Genomic DNA, 20,950 nt, shown 5'->3' with positions numbered 1-20,950 from the left:
CCTGCAGACCCGCATCCCCTCTAACGCCTCACACGGGGCACCCACATATCCAAATCCCCTCCCTGCAGGGCCCCCTCTCTGTCTCCCTAGCCCCCTCCTGCAGGGTGCCCTCTGCCTCCCCACGCAGGGTTCCTGCAAACTCAGGGCTGCCCTGGGCACAGAGGGGACACTCTGTGACACACACACACACCCTGCTGGGTGGGGGGCCCTGCTGGCAGTCCTTGCCCTCCCCCAGCCTCTTGCCAGCAGGGCTCGGGGTAGATGGCAGCACAGAGCAGTCAGAGACTCATCCTGGAGTCACCGCCCTCCACTGGGCCAGGCGGACAGCGGGTGGGCAGGAGCTGGCAGGTGGGCGCTGGCCCCTCCTGAAGCTGCCTAAGGACAAGCACGCAGCTCTGTGTCCCCTGTTTCTAATTAAAAAGTGTTAGTCAGCGGGGTGACACGTTGGGCTTCTGAATTAATAATGCAGACTCCCATCTGTCGGGGCTGTGGGAGCTCCCTCTTGGGAGCCTGGGTGGAAGCCCAGCTTCGCCCTAAACCCACCCGCTCTTCTGGCACCTTCTCCCTCCCCACCCCCGTTTCCATTTTAGCCTGGGCACAGGCCCCCACAGCCCCCAGTCCACGCGGGATGCCGAGGTTGCAGGGTCCCCTGCTCTTCTTGGCCCCGCTGTTGTCCTGACAATGAGTGTGTACAGCCAGCCACCATGGTCACTGCTCACCTGCAGGCCAGTGCTTGAGGTCACTGGGCACGTGGCCCAGGGCAGAACTGCCTGTCTCCTCCCACTGGACATCCCAACCTGCTGCCCCCCAGCTGTCAGTGGGCTCCAGGGCCCTCTTCTCCATTCCCCCGCCACACACACACACACACACACACCCTGTGCCGATGACCCTGGTTCCACCAGGGAAGAGAGCTGATGTGAGCGAGGTTGATGGCCAGAGCACAGAGGTCCAGCTGAAGACCCCGTACATCTAGTCAGGAGGGCCTGGCCGGGTTGGCCACATGGCTGGCCCCTCTGAAAGCAAGCAACAGGACAGGCAAGTACCTCCACAGGCTAGCCTGGGGCCAGCAAATATCTGTGAAGGGCCTGGGCAGGCCCACTGATGTCCCCAGTGGACGCTGGGAGGGGTGAGGTTGGGGCGAGATTTTTGCTCTTAAGATCTTCAACTGATTGGATCAGACCCACCTGTTACCAAGGGTGACAGGCTCCCCTGGACACTGACAGTGACTCTGTGGGACAGAGTGGCACTGCCCCTGTGGTCCCCAGACTGTCCTCCTTAGCAACAGCCTGGCCTCTGCTGTCTTCAAGCCGCCCCTGGGTTAGAACCACCCACTGGAGGTTGACAGCCGGGCTCTTTAGCCACTGCCTATCCTGGGCTCTGGGTGTAAGTGCTCATCCTGTGTAAATACCCTCCAGCCTCATCCAGATAAGAGTTTGGCTAACACATGGACTCACAGCCCAGCCACCTTGACAAATTCTCCATCCCAGGGCCTCAGCTCCGTCGGTACCTGGGGACCCACTGGTCCTGTTTGACTCGGGGCCACAGGCAGGAAGGAAATAACATGTGTGCCCATAGTCCGGATAAGAAAACGGAGGCCAGGGAGAGGGCGTGACCACGCGACCTGAGGAGGGGGGCTTTCAGATGGAGCCCAGAGGGGGAAGCACCTCCAGTTCAGCACCTCGGACAGAGCCACGCCGCATGACACAACAGCGCCTTCCCAGCTCTGGACTGCAACCCGGTGCCCAGCTTGCTTCCCGGACACTGGCCTGACCCCTCCCAGATGCCAGCCCCGCCCTACCAACAGTGCGCTGGGCAGCACCTTCCCTGCCTGCCCCCTCCCCAATCGGCCCTCCAAGCAGCATGGTTCTCACTGTCTCTTTCTGCCCCGACCTCACCCCAGGCAGCCTGTCTGCACCCCAAGGGCCAGGCGCAGCTGCTCAGGTCCCAGCTGGAAATCATAGAGGCCCAAGTCCGCCTGTCCCCTCCCACTCATCAAGGCCAGTCACGGAGGGCTCTCCAAGCACAGATGAGCAGAAGTCCCTGCCCCCTCCGGTGAAGACAGCTCGCTTGTGGCCCACCCACCTGCCCCGGAGCCATCTGGACACGGGGGAGCCTGCCCCCATACCCAAATCCCACCCTGCTCTGCAGTGAGTCAGCTCCAGACCCCACACTGGTGACTGTCGCCCAGAGCACCTGGGGCTCCTCTGTGCTGGGTTGTGGGAGTGTGGAGGGGGCATGAGCTCAGGGGCACTGAGTCATACATGGGGGAGGCTGCAGAGAAAGGGGGGTCCGGGGTGCTGAACTTTTCTACGTTAACAGCGTGCTCATACAGAGGCTCTGCTCCCTGGGCCGATCCTCCCTGCTGTTCACAGGAGACAGGCCGGTGAGGTCTCAGAAAGTGACTAGAGTTAAGGTTCAGTGTGTGAGCAGAGTCAGGGCTCAGGGTGTGGGCAGGCTCAGGGCTCAGAGTGAGCAGGATCAGGGCTCGGGGTGTGAGCAGGATCAGGGCTCAGAGTGAGCAGGATCAGGGCTCTGGGTGTGCACAGTGTCAGGGCTCAGAGTGAGCAGGATCAGGGCTCAGAGTGAGCAGGATCAGGGCTCTGTGAGTGGAGATTCTAGGTGAGGCTTGCGCGTGTCCTTCTCTTGCAGTGACCTGGGGGCCCTGACCCAGAGCCTAGATGTTGCAGCCACTCTGATGGTGAGTTTGCACCCCCTGGGGCCCCATCGGGTGACACAGGCTAGAGGGACCAGGATCTCAAACACCTTTGTTTGCCTCCCTGCCAGCTCCACACCCTCAGAAGAGGTCCCCAGAGTCCCAGCCTGACCCCCAGGTGTGGGAAGTGGGGTCAAGGGCCATCAGTGGGGGCAGAAGGGTGCCCTCTGGTAGTTCTTTGTCCTGGGATTCGTCTTTATGCAGGCCTGTTCTCCATGAGGCCTCCCACTTCACTTTACTGCCCCTGCACACCCCACACCCCGCCTGGTCAGGCTACCTGCACTCCCTACTGAGTCCACCAGAGGGCGGCATGCAAGCAAACCACAGAGCCCAAGAGCCAGACACAGGACAGGTGGCACAGGCCCTGCTGGGCGTGGGCCATGCCTGCGCTCTGTGGTTTGTTTGCGGCAGTCCTCCTCCCCTCGGGATCCAGAGGAATGGCAGTAAGTCTCACCCCGGCCTCACTCTGGAGCCCTGGCTGCCAGTGACAGACAGAAGCCCCGGTGCCTTTGCCTGTCCTCTGCCTCCTCTCCATGCCCAGCGCCTCAGCCACCTCCATGGACAGGGCAGAAGTCTGCCCATCAGCCATCTTACCACCCCCACAACCTGACAGTCACCAAGGTGGGGACTGGAGGACTGAAGGTCCAGTCAGTCCTGACCCTGACAGGCAGGGGAGGGCCTGGGAGGCTGGGCAGCATGTCCAGGGCCAGCCACTGGATCAGGAGAGGAAAGGCCTCAACTCAGGCAGGGTGGAATGAATGTGGAAGTGAATGAATGAATGGAGGGAATGAACAGTGGACTGAGGGTGTGAATAATGAGGGATGAACAAGAGAGTGTACGTGAATGAATGAAGGTGGAAATGAGCAGGTGAGGGAATGTGTAAATGAACGAGGGAATGAACAGATGTGTGTGAATGTAGGAGTGAATGAGTGAAGGTAGGAGTGAGGGAATGAAGGTGTGAATGATTGAACGAGTGAGGGTGTGAATGAATGAGGGAATGAACAGGTGAATGGGTGAGGTGTGCTCAGATCTCAAAGGCCCCCAGCCTAGGGCAGAGGAAGGCCTAGCTAGGGACACTCCAGGAAGTGCTGGGCAGTCAAGACAGTGGGCACAATCAGTGACATCACACAAGGAGGGTAGTGCGGGGGGGGGTCCCAGCCACCTGACCCTGAGCACACAGAAGTGGACAGGAGAGCCTGCCTAGTGGGGAGTACCCATCAGTATGGAGGCCCCCATATACAGGGCATCTAGAACTGGGTGGCCCCACAGGTTCTGAGCCCTCTTCCTGGAGGAGGGGTAGTCCTGTGCCACCCAGGGTCCAAGAGCCAGGGACAGGAAGCAGAGTTGGAGAAGGGCTGCGGATGCATCCCGGGGCTGGAAACAGCCCCCCAGCCTGCCCTGCACCTCTCCCTCTCCCTGGGCTGACAGAGGCAGGTGTGACGCAGGCTTGCTGAGTCACCTCTCAGGTATCATCGGAAGGAGGCTTTTGTGTCAAGGATCCACGTCAGTGACCCAGTTGGAGGGCTGAGGGGTTCCTCAGAACCACCTCCAAGGTGTGGGAGGGGTGGCCGGAGAGGGATGACTCCTTGGCTGGACCAGACACCATCCTTTGGGGTCAGTAGACAGCCTGCAAAACACATGTCTCGGGAGGAGACAGGGTAAGCCCCTCCAGCCTCCGGGGCACCCCCAGCACTGTGTTTCTGGCCTGCCCCTCCCTCAGGAGGATGTGAGCAGACCCCAGGAGCCAGAGAAACCCACCCCTCTGTAATAGCCCCACCATGAGTTGGACACAGGGGACCCCAGTCCACCTCACTGTAATCGTCTTGCCACAAGCTGGAGCCTGAGGCCCCAGTCTCCATCACGCTCCCTGCCCCCTCAACCTCCTCTGGAGGAGAGGCCTAGCTGTACACGTGTGACCACTGGCCAGGGAAAACAGAGCAGTCCATCTGACCTACGGGGGATCTGAGAGTCGGGACCAACGTGATGGTGCCCACCACCCTTGCTGACACCTCTGGGCGCAGCAGTGTCAGGTCTCTCTGGCTGGAGGCCCACAGCCATTCCTCGTGTCCTCCCTGTGACCACTTCCAAAGTTGTGCATCGGGCAGGTGTCCAGCTAGCCTCATGGTCGGCGGGGGACGCTGAGACTGGGGATAAGCCTAACAGCGGTGGGCAGCATCCAGCATAGGGCTGGGCAGGCCTCCCTCCAGGCCCAGGGTCAGCAAGTGCAAAGGCCCTTGGCAGGTGTGTGGCTACGGGACCGTGTAAGGCAGGAGCCCTGGGGGCGTCCACGGGAGAAGGGTCAGCGGTGCCCTGCACTCCCGGGGAGGTAGGTGGGGTCAGACCAGGGCCCTGTGTGAGAGGCTGGTGCAGTGGCAGCACGTAGAAGGCTGGGAGATGGTGAGCTGGGAAGTAGGGGCCCTGAGGCCTGCACCTGGCAGGAAGGGCAGGTGACCCAGCTGCGCCCTCTCTGCCCATCAGGAGGGCCCTGTCACGTGGCTGGCTGCAGGGGACGAAGCTTGCCTCTTCCCCCACCCATTGCTCCCTTCTATTTCAGTGGTCTCCATGGTCCACTCACAAATCCCCTGGCTAATCCACAATGGGGGAAAGGCCCCCCTCTAGCTCTCCCTGTGCGGGGGTGGCAGGAGCAGGGCAAGCACAAGCCCAGGGCGTGAAAGGCCCCTGCCCTTCAGCAGTGGAATCCAATCTGTGAGGAAGCCCACGAGGCCATGGTCACAGGTGGCGGTGGGTGCCGGCGGAGGGCTAGGGCCTGCCTTGGTCAGCAGACGGCACACAGCCTGTGCCACCATGGCCAGTGAGGTGCAACCAGGGTTTTGAGGGGGGGGGGGACTGGAGAAGGGCTTTGTCTGTGGCTTCATGGATGTACATGTGTGTGACACCCCTAGGGGAATGTACTCGTGCACATGTGGCACCCACCCCTAGGGGCATGTACTTGGATGTGCATGTGTGTGGCACCCCTCGGGGCATGTACTCATGTGCACATGCACTCCCCCCCTCACGTACTGTGCACTGTGTAATGTGAAGTGTATACACTTGTGTGCCCTGGAGTGTGTAACCTGTGATGTGAGTCCTGTGGGGGAGGGAAGGTGCCACGAATGGAGGGACTTTACTGTAGGAGTGTGTGTGTTGGGTGTGAGGGTGTGCACTATGTGTGGTGTGTGCGTGAAGGAGTATCCTGTGTGTGGCGTGAGGTCTGAGCACGACGTGTGTCTAACCTCTTGGCAGCCCTGGGCACATGGCACACAGATGCACAAGCCACCAGCCTGGGCTCAGCGGCAAATTGCTGATGACGGACTGATGTCACCAGGGCATGTACAGGAAGCAAGAACTCACACAGAGCCCGGCTGAGTTTCCATGTCACCGTTTCCTGGGCACACGGGAACTGACTGGCCCTCACTCCACCTGTGGCTGCTCGTGGCAGAGGTTGCAGTGACCCAGGGGGGTCTGGGGCGGGACCCTAGGGCCAGTGGTGAAGAAAGTAGCACCTATGTTTCCTGTGCACTGTGAGCCAAAGGCAGCGCACCCCCAGACTTGCTGATGGTGAGAACAGCACCCCCACTGGGCCAGCAACCAGGCTGCGCATCATGAACCAGTGCACCTTTGGGGACCTGGAGTAGCAGGCCCAGGAGACACCCGGAAATTGTTAGCGAACCGCCCTCTTGGGGGAATGCCCAAAGGCAGGGCCTGGCCAAGCCAGGCCCGAGTTCCAGCCAGCCGAGGGGCTAGCTCGTCTTCTCAGCCCCACGGTGGGGCAGCTACACAGTCAACCCCCAGGGACCTGGCCACTGTCCTGGCAGGACTCTGCCTCACCAGGGGCCTCATCTTGGTCAGCTGTCACTGTGAGCTGCTGCCGATGTGCACGGCAGAGGGGGGCGCACAGGAGCCAGGCCCGCCCCGGGGCACTCGTGGGGGCCTTCTGTCTTGACTACGCTCCCCAGGGCCAGCCTGTGCCTCAGGAAGGCGGAGTGGAGCAGGCGCAGTTGGCCCAGCTCCCGGGGGCTGAAGCAGGGGTGCCTCTCGGCGAAGTCCAGGATGCCCTTGAAGCACGCGGCAGCCTTCTCCCAGGCGCCCGGAGCCTCCCTGCCCAACGCCAGGCCAGCTCGATGGCCGCCCCCCCGCAGTGCCAGGGCCCGCTGCGGAGCCACGCCCGCCCACTCCCCGCCCTCACATTTTGGGCCCGCGCCGCCCACAGGCGCTGGGCTGTCCTTCAGGGGCTCCGGGATGGCCTCTGGGATGTGGGCGAGAGCCTTGCTCTGCGGACGCCCGGCCACTTCGTCGTTGTCCTCCTCCGAACAGCCGTCGGCAAACACGGCGGCCGGCCAGAGCTTCCTCCAGGCGCGGCGCAGCAGGACGCTGGGGACCGCGCCCCAGGCACAGGCCACGGTGAGCACAGCGTCATGGATGCTGTAGCGGGGGTGGAAGTCCTGCAGGGGGGCAGGCGGGCTGAGAAAGCTCCGCAGGAAGGCCCGCCGGACGCCCTGGTGCATGGGCTGGATCAGCGAGGCCACGCCGGCTGGCAGGAAGATGGTGAAGATGTTGTCCGACACCAGTGCGGCCTCGGGCGGGTGCGCCTGCGAGTTGTCCAGCAGCAGGATGGCTTTGCCGTCGGAGGGCAGGCCCACAGTCCGGAAGTGCTCGTGCACGGAGGGCACGAAGACGTGGTGGAACCAGTCAGCGAAGATCTCCTTGTCCACCCAGCCGTGGTGGCCCTGGGCCCGGTAGGCCACGGGCAGGTGCTGGAGACCCTGGAGCGCCCGGGGGCCGCGGCACTTGCCCACCACCAGGGGCTTGACCTTGTGGGAGCCCGCGGCGTTGGCACACAAGAGGACGGTCAGCCGATCCCTGCCCTGCTGGAGGCCGGGCGCGGGGTGGCCCTCAGGCGCGGGGTGGGACAGGCAGTGCCACAAGAGCCCCGTCTCCTCGGCGTCGTACAGCTGCTCAGGGGACAGCCCGTGCTCCGCCACCAGGCCCTGGAAGAAGCCGCAGAACTGCTCCGCTGCCTGACGGTTGACCGCCTGCTTCTCGCAGGCGGCGTCCAGCTTCTTGATGCCGTGCCGGGCCTTAAAGCGCCAGAGCCAGCCACCTGAGAAGACGCAGGGCTCGGTGAGGCGCATCTGCTCGTAGAAGCCCTTCGCCTTCTCGATGAGCATGGGACCTGAGACGGGCACGCCCTCGGCCCGCTTCACCAGGAACCACTCGTACAGCACGCGGTCCAAGTGCCCCAGTTTCGGTGTGTGTAGCGTGCGCCTGCGCTCCAGCGCCTGCTGCGAGTCGGAGCCGGCGAAGAAGCGCAGCAGCTGCGCCTTGTGCGCCTTGATGTCGTACAGCGTGGACATGCCCACGTTGTACTCCTGCATCAGCGCCTTGCGGTTCTCGCCCTTCTCCAGGCGCGCGCAGATGTCCATCTTCTCCTTCAGCGTCAGCACGACCCGCTTCCGCTTCGCCACCGCCTGGGAGGCCATGTGCCGGCCAGCCCGCGCCACCCCCCAGGGGAAACGCCCCGCCCGGCTGCGACGTGTCACCGCCAGTCTTGGCGGGCTACGGACCCCTCCGTCAGCTGCCCCAAGGCTCAGACCGGCCACCGGCTCCCCCCTGGCAAAGGAGTGGCCCCAGGTCTCCCCTGTGGCCGGCCCTGGACGCCTCTCCCGGGTCAGTCGCAGTCAGCCGTGTCCTCGGAGGTCACTCTCCAGGCCCACAGCAGTCTCGCCTGCACAAGCCCTGACGACCTGGAAAGAAAGGAGTGGGGGGAGGGGGCGAGGAAAGAGGTCACAGAGGGGCGACTGAGCACCCAGGAGCTTCCCCCACACCAGCGGTCACTGTGCCACCTGGTGCCCATGCACCCCGGGCAATGCCCCCAGCACACCTGCCTCCCAAGCCCAGGCCCTGCTGCCAGCTCCTGAAGCGGGAGGGGGCTGTGGAGCAGAGGCAAGCGGCCCTTTGAGGCCACAGCTTAAGGAAAAGGGAGACATGGCTGGTCCAAGGCAGGGCTGGGCACATTTGTTCCCGCCTGGCTCGGCTTCACCATTTTTATAATGCGGTGGGGGAGGGGGGAGGCTGGGTCCGAGGGCCAAGGTAACGCTGTGGCCAGGGCACAGCTTGCCCTGGAATACAACCACACCACCAGAGTAAGAAATGAGGTGAGAAGACGCTTCTAAAAGCAACGGACGCTAAAAATGTAACAGAAGGACCAGGCGAGAGAAGGGGACGGTGGGCTCCACCCCCCTGACGTTGCAGCCCTCAGCCCAAAGGCATGGCTGAAACACGGGCGGTCCCGGAGAAAGGGCGGGTGGGCTGCACCCACGGCTCATGGTCGTGGTGGTGGTGGGTGTGTCGGGGCATCTGGAAGATGTTCGAATTCCCAGTGCTTTGGAGCCTGGTATGGGGTTGAGTTCAGGGGTCTGGAGGGTGGGGCCCTGGGGTCCCCTGACAAGGACGGGCGCGGAGGGGGGCGTGGTCGCCATCAAGGCAGCCCTGCATCTGGCCGCTGGCACAGACTCCTTCGGAGGCCGTTTCTAGAGCCGGGGCGACGTTGGGGGCTGGGAGCCCTGCAGGCAGAGGGAGCGGCACGGCCCCATCCGGGTTGCTCCGGGGTCGGTCTTTTCGAGAGTCGACGCGCAAGGCGGACCCGGGCTGGGGGTGTCAGGGCCGAGGTTGGGGGGTGACGCGTACCCTCCATTTCGAGGAGCTCTAGGGAAGGGGTGGGGGCCTACAAGTTCAGATACAAGGCCCTGGTGGAGGGACGGGCAGCAGAGCATTTTCGGGGTCACCGAGTCCACAGCCGGGGGGAGAGAGCCGGGCAGGGCTGGCTCTTGGGAAAGAGGTGTCCGCCCGCCGGTCCCCGGAGGCTCCCGACCCACTCAGCCGGGAGACGGAGACCGAGCGTGGGCGCCCGACACCCGCCCGGGCCCCACTCACCCTCCGGACCCCGAGCCGCCGCACAGGCCGGAAGTGCCGACCGCTCCGGCCTCCGCCGGTCCCGCCGCCCCCCTGCCATTTCCGGGGCCGCTCTAGCCGCGCTGGAGGACCCGGCCTCTCTGTGGCTTCTGGGAAAGTGGAGCCTCAGGGGTGGCGGGGGAGCCCTGGTGGCGCTGTGGCTAAGCGCTTGGCCACTAACCCAGAGTTTGAGGGTTCTAGCCTAACTTCCGCTCCGCAGGACACCGGTGTGGCCGTCTGCTCCCGTGGCGATTACAGCCTTGGGGAGCCCCGGAGGCCCCCTAGGCGGTTCGTTGGACCCTCCGGGGCCCAGAAGCCCGTGGCTTGGGGTTTGGGAGGAGGCTGCGGGGAAGGGGGAGATAGGAGCGGAGCCGTGACCCCGAGGATTGAGTAGCACTTGGCCGCAGCCCAGGTCCCTTCGCCTTTCAATTTCTTCTCTGGTGATTGGGCCTCGGGGTCTCAGGGCCGCAGGTTTGGGGGTGAGAGAAGGAAATGGCACAGACAGCGTTGGGGCCTCAGCGAGTCGGGGTCACCTGGGCGGCACCAGGTCTGGGGTGGCCTGCGGGAAGCGCACCCCACCCCCTTGAGCTGTTTCCGGGTGCCAATGGTTCGAGAGGTTCCCCCTGAGGGGCGTAGATGGGGCTTCATCTCCAGTCAAGTCGCTGCTGCAGTGTGCCGAGACTGGGGACCTTGGAATGGGGTGCGTGCTGTCTGAAAGCGGAAGAGGGAAATATGGGGCGGAAGAGGGGCGCAGAGGACAGTTGCTGGTCTGCAGGGTAAGCCCCCACCATCTTGCAGCGACCCTAGGGTCTCCTGGTCTGTCTTCCTCGGGAGGAGGTCGGGGGCCTAACCACCGCACACGACCAGGGCCACTGTCCTCATCCCCACTTGCACACAGCCATGTCTCAGAGGGTCCCTACAGGACAGTGGGGAGCGGCCCCCGTGGGTCTTCCGCACTAACTCGCCTTTCTCCTGTGCAGCTGGTGGCTCGGAGCTGCTGACCTTGGAGTGAGCAGCCCAACAGAGCCCATTGGGCAGCCAGGGCACCTACCCTGAACCCCAGAGCCTGCGAATGTGTGCCCCACCCACTGACAGGGCCCAGCAGATGTGACAGTGCCAACGGGCTTGTTAGAGCAACAGTCTTGTTAGAGCAGTGGTTCTCAACCCTCCTCCTGCCGAGACGCTTTCCTACAGTTCCCCATGTTGTGGTGACCCCAACATAACATTATTTTCCTTGGTACTTTATAACTGTCATTTTGCTGCTATGAATCGTCATGTGAATATCTGACAGACAGTATGTATTTTATTTGTTACAAATTGAACATAAAGCATAGTGATGAATCACAAAAGCTATAATTATATATTGTGATACATTTATTTCTAATGACAAAAAAATGAAATTTTGTCTTGAAGCCTGGTGTAGCATGGGTCAGTCTTCACACCAGGTACTCGTATGTGGGCATGTCTGCATGTGGGTGGACCCACTGGTGACGGAGAGAGGAGCGGTGTCTCCGTTCTAAGACCATCGGAAATAAGCGTTTCCACAGGGAGTGTGGTTTGGGTTGGTTAGAGGGAGCAGAGGGGACAGGAAGGGTAGCCTCTAGAAACTGGGGAAGGGAGAGGCTGGGAACCCAACCCCTCCCCCCAGCACCCCCAACACCTTGATTTGAATGCTCTAAGATTCATCCTGGGGAGCCTGATTGGCGCTGTGGGTTGAGCAGTGGGCTCTAACTCGAATGTGGGCAGTTCGAATCCAGTAGCCCCTTGGAGGGAAGATAGCAAGGCTGCCCTCTCTGGCAGGATGTTCAGCCTGGGAAACCCTCGGGGGCCAATCTGCCCTGTCCTGTAAGGCCACTCTGAGCTGGAATGGACTTGCTAGCAATGGGTTTGGTTCTGGAAGATTCATTTCAGGTTGCCGGTCTCCAGAGTTCTATGGTTAACAGTTGCGCCCCAAGTTCACAGCGGGGTGAAAGCTGTGAGGACCAGCACCCAGCAGACTGTCCCCCCCCCCAGGTTTCCACCCCTCACTGGGTGCTGTCTTGCGACTTCCCTAAGACTCCTCTCAGTGAGGACTGTGTGTCTTCCCTCTCTGTTGGGTTTCTGCAGGCAGCGTTCCAGTAGGAACAGGCTTGCCTGCCATCTGTCACAGCAAGTGGGAATTGGATCCGGCCTTCAGCCACTCCCTCTCCTGACTCCCTGCCTTCCTGGGCTCCAGGACCCCTCCACCCCAGCGTCTCCTCTAGCCCCACCCTCTCTGAGAGTGAAGGTTTTGTGCCAACTTGGCTGGGCGAGGATTGTGGTTTGACAGCTAACGCCCAGGCAACCCCGTGCTGTGATCTGACAGGGTGTGACCCCCATGCATTAGGGAGGGACCTGTTCCAGCAGCCAGCCTGCTGTAAGATGAGATGGTATGCAACAGCCATCCTCCAGTCACAGCCCTGATGCATGTCAACTGGGAAGGAAGTTTTCCCTGGGTGTGGCCTGCTTCCGACCAGTGGGCGCTGTGGAAAAGCCTGCCTCTTGCTGGGTCTGGATCCTGGATCTGGTTCTTTGGAATGGGGCCAGTGATCTGCCATATTGCTTTCCAATCCAGGGAGTGGTCAGCGGCCATCACTTGACTCGCCACCGCCCTTGGGTTCGTCAGCCGCTGCAGCCACAAGCCTGACCTGCTGGCCTCCGGTCCCTGCTCCTCTGCAGCCACAAACAGTACCTTCCTGCCAACCTTGGGCTCATCAGCGCCCCTCAGCTGCACACGTCAGAAGAAGCCAGGAGCTTGACGCCTGGCCCTCCGGCCAGGAGCTGGCCTGCTGCTACCACTGCACGAGCCCTGTCTCTCTCTATACACTGGGTTTGCTCTCGAGAGAACCCAGCCGACACCCCCTTTCCTGCTGGCTCCCAACCGGCCAGCCAGGTCTTGGGCCCGTCTTCTACTCAAGTCCACCTTTGGCTGACCTGCAGTCTGTGGCCGACATCCCACTACGGGCTGTGACTGCCGATCCCTGCCACCTGCCTCTTTCCACGTCCCAGCTCCTGGTCACCCTACTTCTGCCCTTGCCCCTGCACCGGCCACCCACTGCTGCCAAACCAGCCCCCTCGCTTGGTGCTATCAAGCAGCAGCCTTTGTGTGGCAGATAGTCTGGGGTCAGGAGGGTAGGAGTGTTTGACAGAGGGGGGGATGGGGGTGCAGAGCCAGACAAGGAGACTGCCCTGGGGTCTCCTGCCCACCCTGCTGCCACCTGGTGGATACAAGGTCACATGACTTCTCAGGACCTGAAGGGTTGGGTCTCACGGGTCAGGCTGACGTTGACAGGCAAGGGGTTCCCAGCATCCCTCTGGGACCCTCTGAGTCTGCTCTGCCCCATGGCAGAGGGGAGGGAGTCAGAGGGAGAAACTGATCGGTGTCTCCTGGAGCCTGCTACCAGAGGGCCGTAGCCACCCCCAGCCACGGTCAGGGCCCTCGCCCTCGCCCAGACCACCCAGGAGACTCCTTCCCCACTGACCCCCCCTCAACCACAGCCAGGGCGGCCTTTTGAGAGTGCCCAGCCAGGCCCCAGGAGCCAGCGCCCCTGGGGGTTAGTTCTGGCTTTACTCCCTAATGCAGCCTGGCCCAGCTGCCTCGGGCCTCTGTGGATGCTATTCCCACTGAGCGGCACACTGTTCCTGAGGCAGGCCGGGCCCAGTGAATTCTTCACCTGGTTCTGGAGCCCCCCGGGTGAGGGACTATCAGTCCGCCTGCCTGACCTCAGACAGGGTCTCAGAGTGACCGGTGTCTCACAGGAAGGAGGGGGCTCTGAGTGGAGGCAGAGCCTGGCAGGGGCTTGGGAAGGATGTGTGGTGTGGATGAACGTCACGGGATGCAGGGTGTAGCCAGGTACCTCTGGTCTGGGCACCTTCTTAGTAAGCAAAGGCCGTCTCCGGACCCTGGTCAGCTCCCCGAGGAGTGCATGCTGAAGATGCCCGAGCCTGAGGGTGCTAGTCTGGACTGGGGGTGGGGGGCAGCCACTCTTTGGGACCCTGTGGGCTGAGGTGAGACACTCCATTCTCCTGATCCCCCCCCCACGCCCCCACCAGCATTCAAGAGGGCCGGGTGTGGGGCTGGTGGGCACCCCAGAGCCTGCCTGGCTCCAGACCCAGTTCTGGTGCTGGCTGGGGCCTCAGCATCTGGTTGGGCAGTCCTGTTCTCCCGGAGTCTCTGAAACCCCCAGAACTTACCAGGACACAGCTGCCCACCCAGTACCCCGAGAAGCTGGGAGGCTTTCTGAGCACAGGGTACTAAAGGACCCTCAAGGACTAAGGGGGACCCTGATGGCTGTGCTAAGTCCCCTCTCGTAGAGGTGAGTCTTCTACTTTGGACCTGGACTTTTCTCTGAGCTGCTCGCCACCATGACTGACCACCATGGCCTCCCACCTGGGCAGGATGCCTGTGTCCAAGCCCACATCAGGGCAGGACAGCTCTGGGACAGGGTGCATCCAGGGGCAGGGGCAGGGCTCAGACACTGCAGAGACCTCCGGTCCCAGCAACCCCTCACCTCCGCCTGGAACCTTCTCCTGGAAAATTCTGGATGGTCCTGGACTGGTCACAGGTGGCAGCTGCTACAGAGCTGCCCAAACCAGGGCCCCAGCCTAACCCAGACCCCAACCCTGACCTAGCCAGGGCGCTGGTCCTGGCTCCAGGCCAGTCATGAGAGCAAGTGTGAGCATTTCGAGAAAGGCCTGTCTCTCCATCAGAATGTTCAGGGCTGCTGGGCTGTCCTGAGAGAGCACGAACTCCCTGTCCCTAAGAGCATGCAAGCTGATCCAGGGACCAAGGAGCACCCTGCCCTGGGTCCACACAGATTTGGGCCCAGAAAACAATCGGAGATAAAGACTTCTGCCAGCCGAGGGCCCCCTGCCTCCGCGTGTCTTCCTGGCGCATTCGAGCGCCCTAGGACCCCAGCCAATCCCGACGCTCATTCAACCCGCAGGCCCTGGGAGGTGCACCCTCGTTGGGGCGGCGCCGCATGGGAAGGGCAGCCTGCCGGCTTTCCCTAGCTGCCACTGCCGTCACCCAAAGAATGAGGCACCCAGCCGCCCGCGAGGCCTCTGGGCCGGCGACCCAAGGGTTTAAGGTACCTTTAAGGCCACTGCTGAGTTACTCCGGTCCGCTGACTCCTCCCCCGCCTCCTCTGTACCTACTCCCTTGGGGGGGAAGCTAGGAACGCGTTAGTCGTTATCTGGGGGGCAAGGGTGCTCCCAAAGGGGTATGACCAGAAAGGTGGGGGTGGCCAGGAAGGTGCAGCAGGCCAGCTTGAAGTGCGCCCCAGGGGACCGCGTGCGCGGGGGGCAGCGCCCCGCAGGAGTGCGGAGCCCGGAAGTTCCCAAGCAGAGGCGGCTACGTTGCCATAGAGACCGTCCAACGCGCCTCTGGGGACCCGGCCCAGCCCGCTTGCCCAGCGGAGTCCTGCGGCCTGGACTGGAGGAGGGCTGGAGCCCCGACCCCCGGCCAGACTCACGACCAGACCTGGGCCAGGGCGAGGGATCTGCCAGGTAGCGAGCCCACCCACCACCCCGGGTGCCCCTGTAGCACCGGGCCGGACCGCCAGAGGTCGTTGTGGCGCGAGGCCGGCGGCGGAGGCCCCGCCCCGCGAAGGGGCCGGCGGCGGACGCGACCACTGAAGGCGGGGGGGCCCGGGGCGAGGGCGAGGCTGCGGCTGGCGGCCCCCGGCGGGCTGTGGCGCCCCTGCACCCCCGGTGGACGGCAAGGTGGTACAGCCCGACCGCGGCTTGCCGGTTCCGGCCGGGACGCTGGTCGGAGAGCCGCGGGCGTCGCTGTGCCCCGCGCCCGCCCTGCCGCCGCGATGCTGTGGCTGCTGGTGGCGCCGCTGGCCCTGGCGTTTGCCTACTTCGCGTTGCTGGATGGCTGGTACCTGGTGCGCGTGCCGTGCGCCGTGCTGCGCGCGCGTCTGCTGCAACCGCCGGTCCGCGACCTGCTGGCCGAGCAGCGCTTCGCCGGCCGCGTACTGCCCTCCGACCTGGACCTGCTGCTGCACATGAACAACGCGCGCTACCTGCGCGAGGCCGACGTGGCGCGCGCCGCGCACCTGACCCGCTGCGGCGTGCTCGGGGCGCTGCGCACGCTCGGGGCGCGCGCCGTGCTGGCCGCCTCGTGCGCGCGCTACCGCCGCTCGCTGCGCCTGCTGGAGCCCTTCGAGGTGCGCACCCGCCTGCTGGGTTGGGACGACCGTGCCTTCTACCTGGAGGCGCGCTTCGTCAGCCTCCGCGACGGCTTCCTGTGCGCGCTATTGCGCTCCCGCCAGCACGTGCTGGGCACCTCGCCGGAGCGCGTCGTGCAGCACCTGTGCAAACGCAAGGTGAGCCTCGGGAGGGCAAATCCTGCCCTGGCTTGGCCTCCAGCCAGGAAGACTTTCCCTTGCCTGGCCTTCTGGGGGTTATCCTAAACCTACCCACCCCAACTCCTCCTCGTGTCTGCACTTGTCACCCCTCACGCCCTCTTTCCCAACTGGAAAGTGCTCAGGCCTCCCCCAAGGTGCTGCGTCCCCGAATGATAGGCACCTAGCTGGTCTTGCTCCCAACCAGAGGGCGGAGGGGGGCGGGTGTCAGGAGGGCAGGAGTCACAGTGAGAGAAGATTGCCTTCTCCAGAACCGGAGACCCCTTTCACTGCATCCGCCCCGGGTGCTGCGGCCCCATAACTGGAGCTGGGATGAGGTTGGAACTCCAGCCATTCTCAGTGGCCCTCCCTGGGGCCTCCCGTGCCCGCCGCCTGCCTGGCTCCTGGCATGACAACCAGGCCCCAGGGGGAGGCGGAGTGCAGCAGCAGTGGTTACCAGGACAGGTACCTACGCAGAGGGAAGGTGCAGTCACCACCTCCCCTTTTCAGAGGTGGGGAAACGGGCGCAGAGAGCATTAGGACTTACACAAGGTTACCCAGCATGGTTGCAGGCACAGCTCCCCATTACCTGGGCCGACTGGGGACCCCTGAGAGGATTGGGTCCCCCACCACAGGGTCTGATGGCAGGAGTCCCAGGATTTGAAGGGGAAGGAGAGGGCTGGTGTGAGGTTGGGGGCGGGTGTGTGTGTGTGTGTGTGTGTGACCTGGGCTGCTAGTGAGGTTTGATGGAAGGACGGCAAGTGTGGAGGGGTGGAACTTTGAACACCTTGGTGACACCATGGTAACTGGTCCAGGTGGTGGCCAGGGTCACCCTGGGTCAGGGAGGGTCCCAGGGTCCTGTGTACCTTGCTGCATCTGCTGGGAGGGCCCCGCTTCTCTGGCCATGCACCCAGCCCAGTCCCCTGTTGGTAGACTGGCCCTCTATCGGGCCTCCCCCTCCTTCATCCTTGGCCCTTCCAGGGGGGGCTGCTGTCACATATCACCAATCTGCATGGGGGGTGGTCAGGACCCTCTTGGTGTACATATGGGGTGTGCCCCAGGATGACCGCTGCCAGTGCTGTCCAGCCCCCAGCAGCCCCGGCCTCCCTCCAGGAGCAGCCGACCCCTGGGCTCACAAGGCCCAGCATTTACACCCCTGGAACCTGAGCATCAGAAGGGGCCTGTGGGGAGGAGGGACCTGGGTAGAGGGGCTCGGTCAGGGCAGGGTCCTGCAGGAAGCCAGAAGCCTTGCCTCCCCACAGGTAGAGGCCCCGGAGCTGCCCGATGACCTGAAGCACTGGATCTCCTATAACGAGGCCAGCAGCCAGCTTCTCCGTGCTGAGAGTGGGCTCAGCACCGCCACCAAGGACAAGTGACCGCCACCTCCACGCCTGCCCGCCAGCGCAGCCTGGGTCCTGAGCCCGCATGGCCAGGCCCCACTGACCAGTACCGCCCTGGCCAGGCAGAAGGCCCAGCCCTCGGGAGGGCCCAGCAGCCCCAGTGGGGAGGGCCAGTGCTAGAGCCGAGGGACCTGCAGAAGGGCCGCCTTCGGGGGTGGGGGTGGTTCTAGACAAGGGCGGATCTGCGTGTCTCACAACCGGGGGCCTGACCAGGAGCTCTCGTTCCTATCTGAGGATGGTGAAGAGTTCCTGGGGTGATTTCTGCAGGTGAGGGGGCAAGCTCAGGGTGTAGGCTAGAAGGGGGCTCTGGCCAGTGCCCTTAAAGGGACTGTCCCCCAGCACTGGCTCTTCTGCTCCAGGCAGGCTCCTGTGAGGACAGAGCAGGTAGCTGGGGACAGTGGCAGGCCACCTGGGGTCAGGCCTGCTTCACCAACGGCTGAGGAGGGAGTGGCGCTGAGCACCAGGCCATGCTGTGTGACCTCATGCTGCCCCCTCCCCCTCTAGGAGCTACCATCTCCCCCTGCCCAGCACCCGCCTTCTCCCCACTACTGTTTTCTGCTCTGAAGGGCTGCCCCCCGGATGGGATGGGGTGGAGGCAGTCTTGTAGGCCCTATGTCCTGCCCGGCAGCTGCTCTCATCTGCCCAGAGGTGAGGGCAGACTTTGGGCTGGCATGCAGGGCAAGATGGGCCCCAGGTGCAGCCCCCAGCCTGGGGTGCTTCCCCATACCCTCAGCTCCTGGGGAGGGGACTCAGAAGTCCCCAGGGTGGGGTTGCTGCATGGCTGTGTACGTGAGGCTGCTCAGGGCTGCATGCCACCCTGCCTCTGCCCTCCCCGCACTGGACCCCAGGCAGGGCAGAGCCCCGGGAGCCTCAGGGAGTGCAGAGCCTCAGCCGGGCCCTTTCCGCGCCTGCCCCCAGCTGCTGCTGCCTTATACTCGCCACGGGAAAGCTGCAATCTTTGTTTATTTAAAGAAAGTCCAAGATTAAAGGATTTTAAATGGGAGCGTGCTGGGTGAGCCTCATTATGGGAATTCCCCGGACGGGCTGCTCTGGGCCAGAAAGGCATCTTGGGTGTGTGTTCTAGGTTGGGGCCAGGGTGGCAGGGCAGGGGTGAGGCCAGAGGTGGTGCCCAGGCCCCCACCCCTAGGCTCTGGCCCCCAAGCTTGTGCTACTGGAGCCCCACTGGTGGGCTGTAGTCCTCCTCCCAGGACGGCCCACAGGGTCCCCATTGGGGAGGCAGCACAGGTCAGCCTCAGGTCCTGATAAGGGGGAAAGACCCCCAAGAGGCAGGCGTTCTGAGGGTATCTAGATGGATGGGCCCATCGGAGGAAGGCCGTCCCGAGGTCTGGGTGTGGGGTGCACCACACCACAGAAGTTCCAGGCCTGCAGGGGTCCTTGCTGGGCGACTGGAGGCCGATGCCCCTCCAAGGTGGGCTCTGACTGGCAGTGTACCCACACCTCCCTCGGGGCTCCGTGGCTGAAGCCGAGTTGTGAGGCTCTGACCCCCTGCCTGGCATTGTGGGAGCCGTGAAGGGGTGCCACGTGGCAGATGGGGATGCACCAGCCTGTTTCCTCATGGACCCTTCCCTGGGAGGTGAAGGTGGGCAAGGGGTGGGGGCTCTACTTGCACCATTCCCCTTTCCTGACCCCAGCCCACCTTCCAGCTGCCCCTGGGGCAGGGGGCTCACATTGGGTTGTGGCACGGAAGGTTTGGCCAGCCCTGCTCTGCCTGGGGAGGCCACTGGGGATGTAGAAATTGGACGCTGGTCCCAGCCTGGGGGGATGAGGTGGCAGTCCTTGCAGGGGTGCATGCTTCCCACCTGACACTCTGGTGCCCTCTGCTGGCCTCAGGATGCACTGCAGACGGGGAGTCCCGCAGATCCCCCACCCTGCTACCCCCACCCTGCTACGCCTCATCAATCCTGCGGAGGGTGGGTGCCTGGCCAGGCTCAGGGGGATTCTTATGGGGGCTGCTGGTATGCCTTGGGTGGGGGTATCCTTGCACGGGCTGCTCCAGTGATACTCAATCCCAGGGGAGTGGCTAACTTGGGGCCCGTCATAGATTGGAGTCCATGCTCCACCTCCGGAAGGACTGGACAGTTCTCAGGCAGCTGGAGCCCATCTGTAGGCCGTCTGAGACCCGCGCTGGACAGAGCTGGAAAATGCTGGGGTGGAAGTGCCCACGAGGCCCCCTGGCCTAGCTGCCCTGGGTAGGATGAAGGGGGTGTGTGTGACTTGGGGAGCATCCCGGGTGGCAGGGGAGCAGGAGCTCTTGGGCCCTGAGGACTGGTTCCCTGGGGTTCCACAGGTGGTCCTGGCCGACTGGCCAGCCCCAGGGTCCGGTGCCTCCTCATTAGCTAGAACACGGGTGGGGCCTCGCCCGGGTAGGAGGGAGGCGCGTTGGCCCTCCAGCGTCGCCAGGCACCTTGGCGCAGCATCCCGACCACGTTGCAAAGGTTATGGAAGCAGCAGGAGACGGGGTGCGCCGCGCCGATGATGTCGGGGTCCGTGGCCTCGCAGGAGGTGGCGCAGGCGGCGGTCACCATGGGGCTCCCGTTGAAGGGGAACTCTGTGGAAGCGGCTGCGTCAGCGTCCCCTCCACCTCCTCTTCCCCTGCTGGCCCTGCCCCCAACAACTCGGATATAGGAGGTCCTACTCTTGGGCATTGGTGGGCCATGAGGGCCCAGGCCCCCAGCCCCGCCTCCGGCACTCCCGGGCAGAGTCCCTGAACTCCCCAGGAGGGTCATAGAGGGCAGGAAGGGGCTGGGGGTGGCCCTGCCCTGCTGGGGGCCCCTGGCCTCACCTGACTCCACTGTCACCAGGGTGGATTTGCAGGCCGTGTCCTCCGGGCGGCAGTGGGCCACTTTTCTGCACAAGGAGATGGCTGTGGGCTGCTCACAGGTGTAGCATTTGAAGCTGTCTCCTGGCAGGGGCAGGGCTGGGTTGGGGGCTGCCCTCAGCAGCTTGCCCCCAGGCTGGGAGTAGAGGCTCTGGTGGCCCTGTGTGGCTCCCACCCCTTCTCGCCCTTGCAGTGTAGACTGACCACCCCACCATCCCTCAGAGCCTCCTGTCTTCCCAGAGGGCATGCCCTGAGAGACGTGAGGGAAGCCAGCCCTGGGAATCCAGCCGGCTCCGGGAGGCAGGAAGCCCCCACCAGCCCCACCCCAGTGAGGAGGTGGACAGGTCCCAAGACAGCGGCCAGTGTAGCTGCCCACCACCCACTCACCTGGACTCAGGAGCCAGCCTGCCAGGAGCAGTAGGGCTAGCACTTGCCGGCTGCAGGCCATTGTCTGATTCCACACGGCCTCCAAGGAAGATTTATACCCAGGCCCTGGGGCACCCACTCCTGGGCGGTGGCAGGAACCAGCTGCCCCAGTAAAGAGGGTGGCTGGGGACTGTACCAGTAAGGAGGGTTGCTGGGTGGTTGGGGTGTCCATACCGCTCACCAGCCCTTGGGTCAGGTCCTCGCCAGTGACCACGGGTCACCCATGTTTTCACCATGGCCCCTTCCTGCAGGG

At 63.6% G+C, this 20,950-nt stretch overlaps 4 protein-coding genes across 4 annotated transcripts in view; 2 read left to right on the top strand and 2 right to left on the bottom strand.

Annotated features, from left to right (window-relative positions):
- LOC123521404 overlaps nucleotides 1–6,811 on the top strand; it is a 15,976-nt gene extending 9,165 nt beyond the window's left edge. The window contains exons 3-5 of the mRNA XM_045287645.1: nucleotides 1,901–2,147; nucleotides 2,650–2,698; nucleotides 5,957–6,811. Of these exons, the coding sequence (XP_045143580.1) occupies nucleotides 1,901–2,147; nucleotides 2,650–2,698; nucleotides 5,957–6,079 (419 nt within the window). The 3' untranslated portion in view covers nucleotides 6,080–6,811. The remainder of the gene's footprint in view (nucleotides 1–1,900; nucleotides 2,148–2,649; nucleotides 2,699–5,956) is intronic.
- JRK (Jrk helix-turn-helix protein) lies at nucleotides 6,559–8,517 on the bottom strand. Its single transcript, XM_004697630.2, has one exon. It carries the CDS (start codon nucleotides 8,191–8,193, stop codon nucleotides 6,559–6,561), a length of 1,635 nt encoding a protein of 544 aa, XP_004697687.1. The 5' UTR covers nucleotides 8,194–8,517.
- A 6,984-nt stretch (nucleotides 8,518–15,501) lies between these two features.
- Nucleotides 15,502–18,435, top strand: THEM6 (thioesterase superfamily member 6). Its single transcript, XM_004697373.2, has 2 exons — nucleotides 15,502–16,014; nucleotides 17,295–18,435. Exons 1-2 carry the CDS (start codon nucleotides 15,502–15,504, stop codon nucleotides 17,406–17,408), a joined length of 627 nt encoding a protein of 208 aa, XP_004697430.1. The 3' UTR covers nucleotides 17,409–18,435.
- A 1,354-nt stretch (nucleotides 18,436–19,789) lies between these two features.
- On the bottom strand, nucleotides 19,790–20,719 carry SLURP1 (secreted LY6/PLAUR domain containing 1). Its single transcript, XM_013006511.1, has 3 exons — nucleotides 20,659–20,719; nucleotides 20,236–20,355; nucleotides 19,790–20,001 (listed from the first exon to the last, which is right to left on the bottom strand). The coding sequence occupies exons 1-3, from the start codon at nucleotides 20,717–20,719 to the stop codon at nucleotides 19,790–19,792; spliced, it is 393 nt and encodes a 130-aa protein (XP_012861965.1).
- Nucleotides 20,720–20,950: the final 231 nt, after the last annotated feature.

Source organism: Echinops telfairi, unplaced genomic scaffold (assembly GCF_000313985.2).
Source record: "Echinops telfairi isolate 266 unplaced genomic scaffold, ASM31398v2 ScPeMD7_1;HRSCAF=3_0, whole genome shotgun sequence".
NCBI classification, from domain to species: Eukaryota; Metazoa; Chordata; class Mammalia; order Afrosoricida; family Tenrecidae; genus Echinops; species Echinops telfairi.
The sequence above is the reverse complement of the archived record's forward strand: the minus strand, read 5'-3'. Positions and strand labels throughout refer to the sequence as shown.